The sequence below is a fragment of the Haliaeetus albicilla genome, chromosome 17 (assembly GCF_947461875.1).
Source record: "Haliaeetus albicilla chromosome 17, bHalAlb1.1, whole genome shotgun sequence".
NCBI lineage: Eukaryota > Metazoa > Chordata > Aves > Accipitriformes > Accipitridae > Haliaeetus > Haliaeetus albicilla.
The window spans coordinates 25,548,648-25,561,076 of NC_091499.1; the positions used below are offsets into that span (position 1 = coordinate 25,548,648).

The 12,429-nt window shown below is 46.6% G+C and overlaps 2 protein-coding genes across 3 annotated transcripts in view; one reads left to right on the top strand and one right to left on the bottom strand.

The window, feature by feature from the left end:
* Positions 1-5,097, bottom strand: part of CDC40 (cell division cycle 40) — a 43,367-nt gene extending 38,270 nt beyond the window's left edge. Inside the window, exon 1 of the mRNA XM_069805091.1 lies at positions 4,467-5,097. Coding sequence (XP_069661192.1) covers positions 4,467-4,919 — 453 coding nt within the window. The 5' untranslated portion in view covers positions 4,920-5,097. The remainder of the gene's footprint in view (positions 1-4,466) is intronic.
* Positions 5,098-5,491: 394 nt separating this feature from the next.
* Positions 5,492-12,429, top strand: part of WASF1 (WASP family member 1) — a 102,857-nt gene continuing 95,919 nt past the window's right edge. The window contains exon 1 of one of the 2 annotated variants that reach the window (XM_069805094.1): positions 5,492-5,878. The gene's annotated coding sequence lies outside the window, so the exon portion shown is untranslated. The remainder of the gene's footprint in view (positions 5,879-12,429) is intronic. The other variant, XM_069805096.1, reaches the window with a different exon arrangement.

A 12,429-nucleotide genomic window follows, 5' to 3' on the forward strand; every position in this document is an offset into this window, starting at 1 on the left:
CACAACCCTCCTGGAGCTACCCATCCTGCAGCAAGATGCTCTTACAGAGCAGAAAGGCCTAAGGCCTTACTTCAGGTGGGCTCTATTTCTTCTTAAAGTAGCTGGAGCAACAGACAACAAGAGCCCCTGCCTGCGTGAGGCCTGACCAGTAGCAGAAAGCACTGGTGTTGCTGTATGGGAGGGAGGAAGGGAGATAAGCCACATGTGTGGCTTATAGGAGACACCACAGAGTGAAAAAGGCTGCACCTACTATTGCTTTTAACTGCCTTAAATCTCACCATGAAGCTGATTAAGGCAAAAAACATCCATAGAAAAACAGTGCCAAAGCACCAGGATGGCGCGTGCTTAGCCAGTGCAGTTACTCCAGAGTCAGACAGGATGGTTGAGCTATGCTTTGTGAAGATCTGCTTCTGCCACGAGTGGGGGAACCTACTGTTATCTTAGAGACAAGAAGGAGAACAGGACTTTATTTTTTCCATACAAAAAACACAACTACCAGCAGGAAGCTGAGAAGAGCTGCATCTACATCAAGAAGTCAACGAATTGAAACAAATCTGTGCAGAAGTCACAGGACCTGACTTTTCTCTGAATGAAAGTCCACTCATGATGAAATGGACAAGTAGAAGTACTGAACCTCCAGCTCTCATGGTGCAAGTGCTGAGGACACCACAAAACTATTCCATATGTCCCACCCCTCATGATGACCACTGCTAGAGGGAAGACATTTCCTAGCCTTGGCTGTGGACAAGTGGGCTCCCCTCCCTTTGTGGAACAGCCTTTATCAACAACAGTGTCATGCTTACCAGCTACCTGATGATGTACTTGGAGTAAGAAAATACCTTGATCAACCTATCCACTCTCCCCACAAAAGAAAACATCAGCCTTACGATAACTTGACACCTAGGGGAGAGTAAGAACAGGGCAAGTGTACATGATACTACTTCCGCGCTCTCCCAACAGCCAAATATTTTCAAGTCAGATTTGGTGAGCTTGAAGAAATCTGTGTATTTACTGACACCTCTTCCTTCAATGGATCTCTTCCAAGTACTTGTCCAGACTCCTTGTAACAGTGTAAACTTCTTGCATACCCAATATTTCTTGGCAAGGGAATAGCCCAAATACATGTTGTGTGAAAAACTGCATCCTTTTGTTTGTTTTGAACCCAGCTCCTACCAGTTAGCTTATAGCTGCTGTACTGGAAGAGGCAGCGAGTATTCAACCCCTCCCCATGCCATTAAATGATTTTGTAAGTCCCTGTCATACTTTTGACCTCAGTCATCTCTTTTTCAGTTTTGGCTTCCTCAATTAATTCCTCACACAGAAGCCTTCTTCAGCCCTACTGCCCTTCTTATAACTTTTTGCAGTTATACCGTATTCTTTTCTGGATGAAGGGACCAGAAGTGCACACTTTCTTGCTCTGTTGTCTTCCCTCAGGTACTGTAACATTTTCAGCACTTTAGTGGTGCTAAAAAGAGTAGGAGACTTTCACCAAGTCAGCTTTCCAATTTAAAATTAAAGTAGAAGTATTACTGGATTGAAGTAACCAATAATTATAACTCAATGCTATATATTATGGGTAATTTAACATCAAGATCAGCAATAGGCCTATTTTAATAAGCAGACTGTAAGAAAAGGGTGCAACAAAAGCCATCCCTTCAAACGTTTAAAACAGTTACAAACCATTAGTACAGTTTTCAATTATAGAAAAGTTATTTTCACAGAAATATGATTTTATATATTTATGATGTACTTTGAGGCAAGGACTCAGCAGATTTCTGTAGAATAAAGAAATACATCTTGGAGTAAGTTCTTAGGGCCATATTTGATATGCACATTTAAGTAACAACAAAAAACCCAAATGCTGTAGCTGAGTGTGCTAACAATTATGCCTTGCTAATAAAGAGAGTGAGGAACCCATAACGTCTGTGCAAGTTAACAGGTCAAAATCCTGAACCAGAAACAGGTACAATGATTACAACTAGGATGCAGAACACCAACCACTTAAGATTTACATTCTCAACTGCCAAAAATGCACCTGTGCGCAGCTGTTGTTTATATTTATTGTATGACCCTTCTAGCCTCCCTTCTTACCACCATTGTTGTGGTTTAACCCAGCCAGCAGCTAAGCACCATGCAGCTGCTCACTCACTCCCCCCCCACCCCCCCCGCAGTGGAATGGGGAGAGAGAGTCAGGGAAAAAAAAAAAAAAAAAAGGTAAAACTCATGGACTGAGATAAGAACAGTTTAATAGGACAGAAAGGAGGAATGATAATAATAACAATAATAAAATGACAATAATAATAAAAGGATTGGAATATACAAAACAAGTGATACACAGTGCAATTGCTCACCACTCACTGACCGATGCCCAGTTAGTTCCCAAGCAGCGATCCAGTGATCCCTCCCAGCCCCACTCCCCCCAGTTTATGTACTGGACATGATGTCACATGGCACGGAATATTGCTTTGGCCAGTTTGGGTCAGCTGTCCTGGCTGTGTCCCCTCCCAACTTCTTGTGCCCCTCCAGCCTTCTTGCTGGCTGGGCATGAGAAGCTGAAAAATCCTTGACTTGGTCTAAACGCTACTGGCGACAACTGAAAACATCAGTGTGTTATCAACATTCTTCTCATACTGAATCCAAAACATAGCACTATACCAGCTACTAGAAAGAAAATTAACTCTGTCCTGGCTGAAACCAGGACAACGATCTTTTCTTATCCATGGCTGGTCCCTCATGTAACACATATCCATGCACTTAAGAGTACTTGATCCTTATTCATGACAGAACATTTGCACAAGTGAAGTGATACTAATGAACTGTAACTCTGCCTTCCTTCTCACTCACCTTGCTGTTTTTCCAACCCTGTACTTAAAGAATTCTTGTGACTTACACTCAAACATCATGTCTTTTACACTTGTTCAGTAAGGACTTTCTAATCTTAAAGAATTAGGGTAAATTCCTGAAGGGGTGACTGGCAAGCTTTCACTGCTGATTGGTGGGATGCCATCATTTTTAGACACGGAAGGTGTCGAGAGCATGTTGTCTATGAGACCAGCACTTCTTTCTTAAACCGTAAAAGTCTGAAAAGAAAGCCCGATATCGCTGTACAAGGAAATGATCTGTTACTCCACAAAGAAAGTTGTGGTGCTAAAAGAAGCTCCAGTATGCTGTGTATTCAGAAAGCCTCAGCTTGAAGTAATTGATCTTTTTAGTTACATGCACCTCATCATCTATGACCTCAAATTAGAATGTTAAGACAACATTTTAATGAAACATCTTGATGCTCAAAACCCTCACTTCCTTTTTATCTTGGTTAGCAGAGCGTCTGCAACAGAGACAGTCCCAGTTGTACTGGTGGATACCCCTTTCAGGGCATAGCCTGGTCAACAGCTTTGAAGAGAACACGCGACTGACACCTAACTCTTTCCTCCAGCTGCTTGTTCCTACTCCAGCACTGGGCATCTAAGTGTGCCAGCAAAGCATTTGTGCAGGTACATTGCAAACCAGAACAAGGAACAGATTCAAGGACAAATAACTCCACCAGAATATTTTTTTTTTTTTAAATTCAGATCAGTTCCCTGATGTCAGCCACCAAGCAACTGCATAAACCTTTGTGCTGGCCATGGCAAAGGGAAAACCTGTTGCTACAGCCTTAAGAGTGGTGAAGAGCCCAGCCAATACTACTTGCTACTTATCATCATTCACACTCAAAAGATATTACAGATGTTAATTAGCATTCCTTCCAAAGCCTGTACAAGACAGCCTGCCAGAGGCTGCAATTCAAGAAGTTAGATATTTCTAAGGCTCTAAGGGATGAGAAAATGCGCATCTAGTCAATACATATGATATAACATGCACACGCAAATATGATTAGTCGCGATAGCATATGAATTAACTAATGGCAACAAAGCGAAAGATGCCGTCCACCTCTTTGTCACAAAGTAGGAAACTTTTCGGAACAGTTGGAAGCAACACGCTACTCCAGTGACAGCCACCGCGGTGAGACGCCTGCTTTGGATGAGAAATGAGTTGCCTACACTAAAACCCCCAAACCAAACCAGCACCTTCCCCCGCGTCTGGAATCGCAAAAGCGAACCGCGCAGAAAACCACCTTAAACTCGGGGGAACAGAAGACAAGAGCATCTGAGGACGCCCAAGCAAGGCACGGCTTTGAGACAGAGATAACACGCTTTGATAAGCTTCGCGGCCGCAGCGGGACCCTCCGGCCCGGGACCCTCCGGCCCGGGACCCTCCGGCCCGGGACCCCGACACACGCCCGTCCCCTCCCGCGGGGCAGGGCAAGGCCGGGCGGCGGCAACGTCCCCCCTCCGGCGCCGGTACCCCGGTTCTTTCCGCCCCGGGGCTGCCCCGAAGCCGTTCGCAGCGCTCGAGGCTCGACGGTGCGGCCACAGCGGCGGGCGGGCGCCGCGGGGCCCGGTCCCCCAGGGCGGCGGAGGGACGCCTACCTTCACGGCCACTTCCGGGGCCGCGTCCACGGCCAGGGCCGGGGGGGCGGCGGGCGGCGGGCGGAGGTGCAGCACGGCGTCGCGGCTGGCGAGCACAGCGGCGCGCTGGGAGCCGGCCCCGGCCCCGGCCTCGGGTTCCGAGTCGGGCTCCGAGTCGGAGCCGCCGTAGGAGGCGAGCGCGGCGATCGCCGCCGACATCTTTGGCGCGGGGGATGACGGGAGGAGCGGGTCCTGGCAGCTCCGCGGAAGCTCGCCGTGCCCCTTCCCACGCAGGACGAGCGGGCTGGGGCTGCGCTTTACGAGTAGCTCATTAAAGTGGCAGATACGCTTTAAAGCATAAACTGTGGTTTTCTGTGGGATATACAGGCGCTTAAGGCGGGGGGGTCGTCTCCCTGCGCAGTTGTTGGCGCTTAACCTTTCAGGACTCCCGCGCGGGACTACAAGTTCCAGCATGCAACGCGGCACGGGCCGCCATGGCGGCGGCTGTTGCCGTCCTGCCGCCCGGAGCCGAGGAATTTCATGGCACCGCTCTCGCCGGGGAGACGAGCGCCAGGGGGACCTCTCCGCTGGCCCGTTCCCGGGGAGCGCGCGGCGGCCGATGACGGGGGCGCCGGGCTCCCGCCCGTCACGGCCTGTCACCGGCGCTCACCCGCACCTCGCTTAACGGCAGGGGAAAACGTTCAACAGAGAGGGCGGGCGCCTCCTCCCGCACACAAAGGGTTTTCGCCATCTCTCAGAGAGGCGGCAGCGGAGCCGGTCGCTGCGCGACCGGGGAGCCCGGGACTCACCCCCGGCTCCCGCCGCCCACGGCCCGGTCAGCCCGGGGGGGGACGGGCTGTGCGGCGGGGGGCCCCGCCCCTTCCCGCTGATTGGCCGCCAGCAGCCGGCTTCAGGCACGTCACAATGGCTAGGGAGTGGGAACCGGCGGGTCGGACTGTACCACCTGCCGCCCGCGGGGTGGGGGTGGGGGGGTGGAAGGCGGGTGGGCTCGCCTCAGCCTCCCTCACGTCGCCGGAGTTGGGGGGCCGGGTCCGGCCGCCGGGTAAACAGCTCTCCCTCCCTCCCGCCTCGGCGCGCCGGGTAGAGGCCCCTCCTCCCGCGCGCACACACACACACGCGCTGTCCTGTGTCTATTGTGAAGCCTTCGGGGGAAGCTCCGCGCCGCCGCCGGGGCCGCACGCGCCCCCGCCGCCTCCCTCCCCCTCACCCCCCCCCCCCCGAAGCCGCCGGTCGGTCGGTCGGCTGGCCGGCCGCGGCGCGCGCGGAATGGCAGGCGCCGTTTGAAGTTCCCAACGGCCGCGGGGGCAGCGCGAGGCTGAGGCGGCGGAGGAGGAGGAGGGAGGGGCTGAGGCTGAGCGGCGTGAAGGTGTGAGGCGAGAGGGGGAGGCGGCGGACGGCAGCCGGGCCGGCCAGTAAGTGCCCCCCTCCCCACCACCACCCCCGCACCCTTCCTTCCCTCAGGGACCCCCCCCCGCCCCCGGGGCGGACGCTGCCGAGCCCGCTCCCCCTCTCCCCTTCCCCGGCGCTGCGAGACGTGCCCGCCCCACAAAGGGACCGGCGGCCGCCAGGTGTTGGCCCCCTCCCCTTTGTCCGCGACCGTGAGGGGAGCGGCGGCGGCGGGAGGGAGGGGGAGAGGGAGGGAGCGTCCCCCCGCCAGCAGCGAGAGGAGGGGGCGTGTTGTGAGGCGGAGGAGGGGGGGGCCGCACTCGTGGCGGAGCTCGGCGCTTCCCTCTCCCTCTCCTCGCCGCCCCGTGTGCCCGTAGCCGGCGAGGCGGCGGCGGCGGAGGGGGATCGCCCGGCGGGGGAAGGTGGGGCCGCGCGGGAGCGGGGTCAGCGGGCAGGCGGCCCGGGCGGGGGTGACGTCAGCCGCCGCCAGGTGCGAGCGGCCGGCGGCGGGGCCGGGCTGAGGTGAGGGGCGCTCTCCCCTCGTCGGGGTCGGGGAGGGCAGAGGTGGGGACGGGCGAAGGGGCGGGGGGGGGATTCGATGCGGTCGGCGGCGGATCGGGCCGCCGGAACACTGCTACCATTGTTAGGCTGGCTTGGGGATCGCGGCCGGCTGGGAGCGGGAGAAGGACGTGGGTTCCAACTTCTGCGGCCGGCAGAACGCCTTTCTCTGCGCCCGCTTCGGTCGCGGGCGGAATGGGGAGAAAGTACAGAGCGCCGAAGGGCTCGCTTTAACGCCGGGTGTATGCGTTGCATGCGCTTGCACCTGGAGCGGTACATCGCCGTGACTTCCTTTCATGCTGCATGTGCTTTCGGAATTGAAGTGAACGTACAGTGACATCTAATTGCGACACGGTGGCATTTAACCAGATTAAATGCTCCAGTTTGGCTTTCCACCCTTTTCGGCAGTCACGGTTTTAAACGGGTACCTTGGCTTGGGAAGATATAACTTGGATTCTTTTTGGGAAAACCCAAAAAAATAGAATAAACCTAAAGACAGATAGGAAGTGTTCACAGCGTGGAGTGGAGCGAGGTGCTGCGTTTCGGTCTGTTTTATTAAACGTGGACATGCCTCTTCTTTGTATGCTAGAAACAGGATTTTAGGTAAAAGTCCCACATTTTCAACACTGAGACCTTTCTTTTGTTTGCATCTCCAACAGCTGAAATGTACTACGTTTAACTAGCGTTTCATATGGTAATGAGTTGACTTTTAAATGTATGGGTGATGAATCGATAAGTAAGGAAAGCTATATGACGCTTCGTGTGAATCACTGCTTATTAATATCAAAAGTGGATCTTTCACTGCAGTAGATTTGTTTATTGTCTGTAATTGTTAACTGATTCCATATGACTGCATTCCTTTTTCTCTTGGCGTGCAGATGCTGGGTGTTGTCTGAAGTTGAAAGGTGCGCTTCCTGAAAAGTGAAATATTTCAAGATCTATTTGTGCAACGAGTCTGCGGTATTTTATCTGGAGAATTGTGTTGAAAACAATTGAACTAATTCTGCTTTGCTGTCCTTAAATCGGAAACATTTAATTGACAAAGCTTTGGTAGTTTGCTTAAGTGTGTTCACCTTCGTTGTGTCCAAGCATCCTAGATTGCTTGCCAGCAAAATTCAGTCATCTGGGATTCTAGATGCTTTCATTGTAGAACCCGTGAAAATCATTCACTGGTTTAAATTAGTTGCCTCTCTGGTACTATCAGGCTAGTATATAAGCAAGCACACAAGAAGGTATCCAGTAGAACACCGTCTGAAGTTTCTCTTTCCTTAAATTGTAGCAGAGACTAATTTTTAGCAAGCATGCAGATGCCATTTTTGAATATGAAATACTGACTTGACTATGCTTTAAAAGGGTAGATGGATAATATACATGGTTATCTAAAATCTGGTTTTATTGAAAAAGCCGAGGAGTTGCTGCTCATCATTTGTGTTGAGATAATATGTTAACACATAGTGGCTATTAACTGCATATTTGTGAATTCAAGAAGGGGTTGATCGGTGTAAAACAAATCAAGAGAGTGATACAGCTTTTTTTTTTTTTTTAAAAAAAAGGCTTCTAACTGATTATTGTATGGTGTAAGTATGTTCTGTTTTAATCAGGTTCCAGAAAATGTATTATGTTGTGCGTTGGATGCTGCTGGTTCTGAAGGCAGACTGGAGTAGTGGGTGGAAGGTGATTTGGGTTACTTGGCTTTTCTTTCCATCCAGCTTTTCCACTGATGTTTTTCCTTGCAGTCACTTTGCCTCTCTTGCTTTGATTTCTCCAAAGGAAGATAAAAATGTCCTGCTTTGTACAGCACTTTTGCATATAAAAAGGGCCTTTTGGCACCTGTCTGTTACTACACCTGATGGTGAATACTATACCAAGTATTACCATGTCTTCCTTTTTTCCCCAGGTGGGAGAGGAAGAACTTTTTTAAAAAAGTAGTTCCTTGAGCAGTGGAAGCCTGGCTTCTTACCCCCCCCCCCTTTTTTTTTTTTTTTTAAATATCACAGATGATTGTAAGCTCTAATGGATTCCTCCCCCCCCCCCCCCCCATTTGAAACATTTATAGTCTTATTCTATGGTGGATCATTTAATGTCTAATAAGGTCTTAAGGCGTACTGCAGCCTTTCCCTTGGCCAGGACACTCATAGTATCTTGATTTCATGAACTTAGCATTTTCTTAGGCAATTATCTTTGAGACCTCTACCTTTCTGTCAAATTTGATTGAATTCACCCAGCTAGTTTCCAAGTGGGGGACACCCCCTCTCCCCCCAAACGCTTCCTACATGTGACTAATTTCCTTAAAAAGCTGGGGTAAAATATATTAAGTTTTAACTCAACATTTCACAATTTCTCCTTCATAACAGTCTTTTCTTCCCTATAGTAGGTAATGAAATCTGTTTCCCTGTGCTTCTAATGTATTTTATACTACTTTTTTTCCCTTTACTTGCTCTTTCATAGTTGTTTTTTGTTGCTTTCCCTGATGGATGTGCTTTATCTCATACCCTGTGTTTTCTGTTGGTTTTTCTTCCCCACAGAAGATGATGCATATAATCCCACTTGCTTTATTTTTTCTATATATATTTCTTTTAACACTCTTAAACTACTATCAACCCACTTGCATATACACTCACTTCTCATCCACCAAGATCTGTAAGTCTGCAGTTTGGAGGGAAGGGGAAAAAAAAAAAAAGCCAGATACTTATCAGACAGAGGATTGAACTAAAATATGAGGCTCTATTGTCTGTGGGAAATGCAGAGTTTGAAAGAAAACAAGTTTTTTTTCCTTTGTTCCTATGCTTTTGGCTGCTGAGAAAAGGTGTCATGATGGAAGTCTTATCAGGTTACTGTTACTGCATTCGGATTGGGCCTTTTTATAACGTTCTGCCTGTGTGTCTGATGCATCTTAATGTACTCTATTTAATTTAATTGTGTGGAGAGTGAAGCACCTTTTATAACTCATGCTCTGCTTTTTCTGCCACCTTGGAGCCTCTGACTGCTGCAAGGGTGATAATACCTCTTTTCCAGTTTTGTTTTTTTTGGACTATGTCCCGGATTCTCAAAGATATCAAGGCGCCAGATTGCAATAGGAGTTCTGTGTTCCAGTACATCTGTGAATCAGTCTCTTAAATTTCTTGGGAGGGATCTTGAGGTCGTCTGACATGTTTACAAGACGTGGTGTCGTGGTTTAACCCCAGCCAGAAACTAGGCACCGCGCAGCCGCTCACTTACTTCCCCCACGCATCCAGTGGGATAGGGGAGAGAATTGGGGAAAAAAAAAGTAAAACTCATGGACTGAGATAAGAACAGTTTAATAGGACAGAAAGGAGGAATGATAATAATAACAATAATAAAGTGACAAGAATAACAATAAAAGAATTGGAATATACAAAACAAGCGATACACAATGCAATTGCTCACCACTCACTGACCAATGCCCAGTTAGGTCCTGAGCAACGATCCATCTGCCCAGGCCAGCTCCCCCCAGTTTATATACTGGGCATGATGTCATAATGGTATGGAATACCCCTTTGGCCAGTTTGGGTCAGCTGCCCTGGCTGTGTCCCCTCCCAACTTCTTGTGCCCCTCCAGCCTTCTTGCTGGCTGGGCATGAGAAGCTGAAAAATCCTTGACTTAGTCTAAACACTACTTAACAACAACTGAAAACATCAGTGTGTTATCAACATTCTTCTCATACTGAATCCAAAACATAGCACTATACCAGCCACTAGAAAGAAAATTAACTCTGTCCCAGCTGAAACCAGGACACATGGTTTCAAAGAAAAAAAAGATATGGGATGAGACTGGAACAACTTAGATTGTCATATTTATTTCAGATGACTTTGCAAACAGAATTTTTTTTGCAGAGTCACCTCCTCCCTAGAGGTCAGAAGCTGTGTAGCCTCTTCGAACTACTCAAGTGCTTATGCGGTGCTGTGACCTGCATCTTATAACAAAAGTTGAACAAAGAATGTATCAGAGAGGAAGCAAAACATTAATTACAGGCTTCCAGGAAAATAAACTAATTAGCATAATTAGAAAGTCTCATATCTTTAATATTGCATTTCTTAATTCTCTGAAAAATGTTTTTTTAATCATTAAAAGGACAGAAAAGTCATCAAAAGTGTATACATTTCTAAAAATATATTAATTAATTTAGGTGCCTATATTTTTTGGGGGTGGGAAGCTAAATTGAATGCTAGCTTACTTATGCTAGTGTGTTGGTGTAATAAATTACCTTATACACACAAAGAACTGCAGAATAATGAAGGTAGTTACATTTTAACAAAACACTTAATGGATAGCAGAAATAATGGATAGTTTTCAATGACTTGATACCTTGCTGTTGATTGACTTAGATGCTATGCTTGCGACCTGAATTTAGTCTTCTGACAGCAGACTCCATACAGAAGTAGATTATTATGAATGCCATAACTGTCTGACACTTAAAACTTATTAGAAAACAGGAATATATTCTAAAGCCAGGTGAGTTTTTTTGGCATCTAACAAAAGGCATTAAATTCTATTGAAGCATTTCTTATAGCTAGGGCATTTGTACTGTTTTTTCCCTTTTTTCCTGCTCCGTGGTAAGCCGCATTCATTTACTGGCAGTATTAATAGGGTCTCTGTTCTTTATCTGGCTTGTTTTCACAAATTTGGAGAACCTCAATGTACTTGACTCCAGTTTGGTAGAAATTGGTCAATAGATTTTAAGTTACTGAAGGAGAGCTTCCAACAAATACTCTGTAAGTGATCTCATAAACTTTGTTTGCATAGGAAAAAGGTCTGAAAATTGTTGGGCGCTCTTAAAGAAAAAACATGCACAGGTAATTCTCATCCCTTACAGTGGCAACTGCCTGTAGATAGAAGTATATCATGACAACAAAGACTGATGGTAGACTCCGTAATATTAACTAGTATTACTAGTGTAGTTAGTACTGCTTCTGCAAAGACAATGGTGCCTCACTAATCTACTAGGGTTTTTGATTGCAGTAATAGCATAATAGATTAAATTTTAATATAGTTCTAATTTACATATACTTTTTAAAGATGTAATTGGACGTTCTGCACACCAGGCTATTAAATAAAGAAGCCATGATCTGAGAGGTAAAATATTTTCATGGGTCACAAAAGTGTCTGAGAGGAAATAACAGAAATAAATGTTAAGTTATAGGAAGCTTAACATTTTGTCTTAAATCAGGCGCTGTTCAATATTTTCTATTAATCATCTGTAGAATTTAATTTATAAAGTAGCAGTATTTACTGAGGATTCAAAACTGTTTAGTCAGATTCAGAAATACTAAGCAAGCTGTGTGAAAGGACAGCAGGATGACAAGTAAAACTGATTGTTGGTGTATGCAAAGCTGTTTTGGAGGCAGAAAATATGATACCATTTTTATGTCTCAGAAGTTCTTAAATTAACACTATTAATATAACAAGAAAATTTGGGCATCATTGCAATTTGCTGAGGTATCATTACCCAATTTATAGCTGTAATCAGAAGTGGAGAAAAAAGCATAGAGAAGGAAGTGCCATTCTATACAAAATCCTTAATTCTTATCTGCTATTCAAAGTGTGTTCTTAACTGTCAATTAGTTTAAAAAAGATAAATCACAGTATTGTAGAGAGTTTGATATGAAGGATATGGCAGAGTTTTTCAAGAGATTGAAAAGATTGGAGTTATTTACCCAAGGAAATGAAGTGCAGATCAAACAAGTGAGGAGTAGGAAGTTATAAAATAGATGTGAATTTATGCTCTCCAACAGCAGATGTAAAAGAAAAAAGCTGCATTCAGTGAAAGACAATTTATTGAAACCATACTTTTTTTGCAAGGAGAGGTGAATTGAGAATTTTTCCCTGCTTCCACTCAATACACCTGTATTTCTCTCCATATATATGTATGTATGTATCTGTCACTCAGTGTTAGAGTTTTTCTCTTAAATAACAGAACCAGCTTAAACTCCTTGCTTTATTTGCTTCAAACCAATAATTCAAACTTTGCTCTTTCTAATCAGAGATGACTGCTCAAATA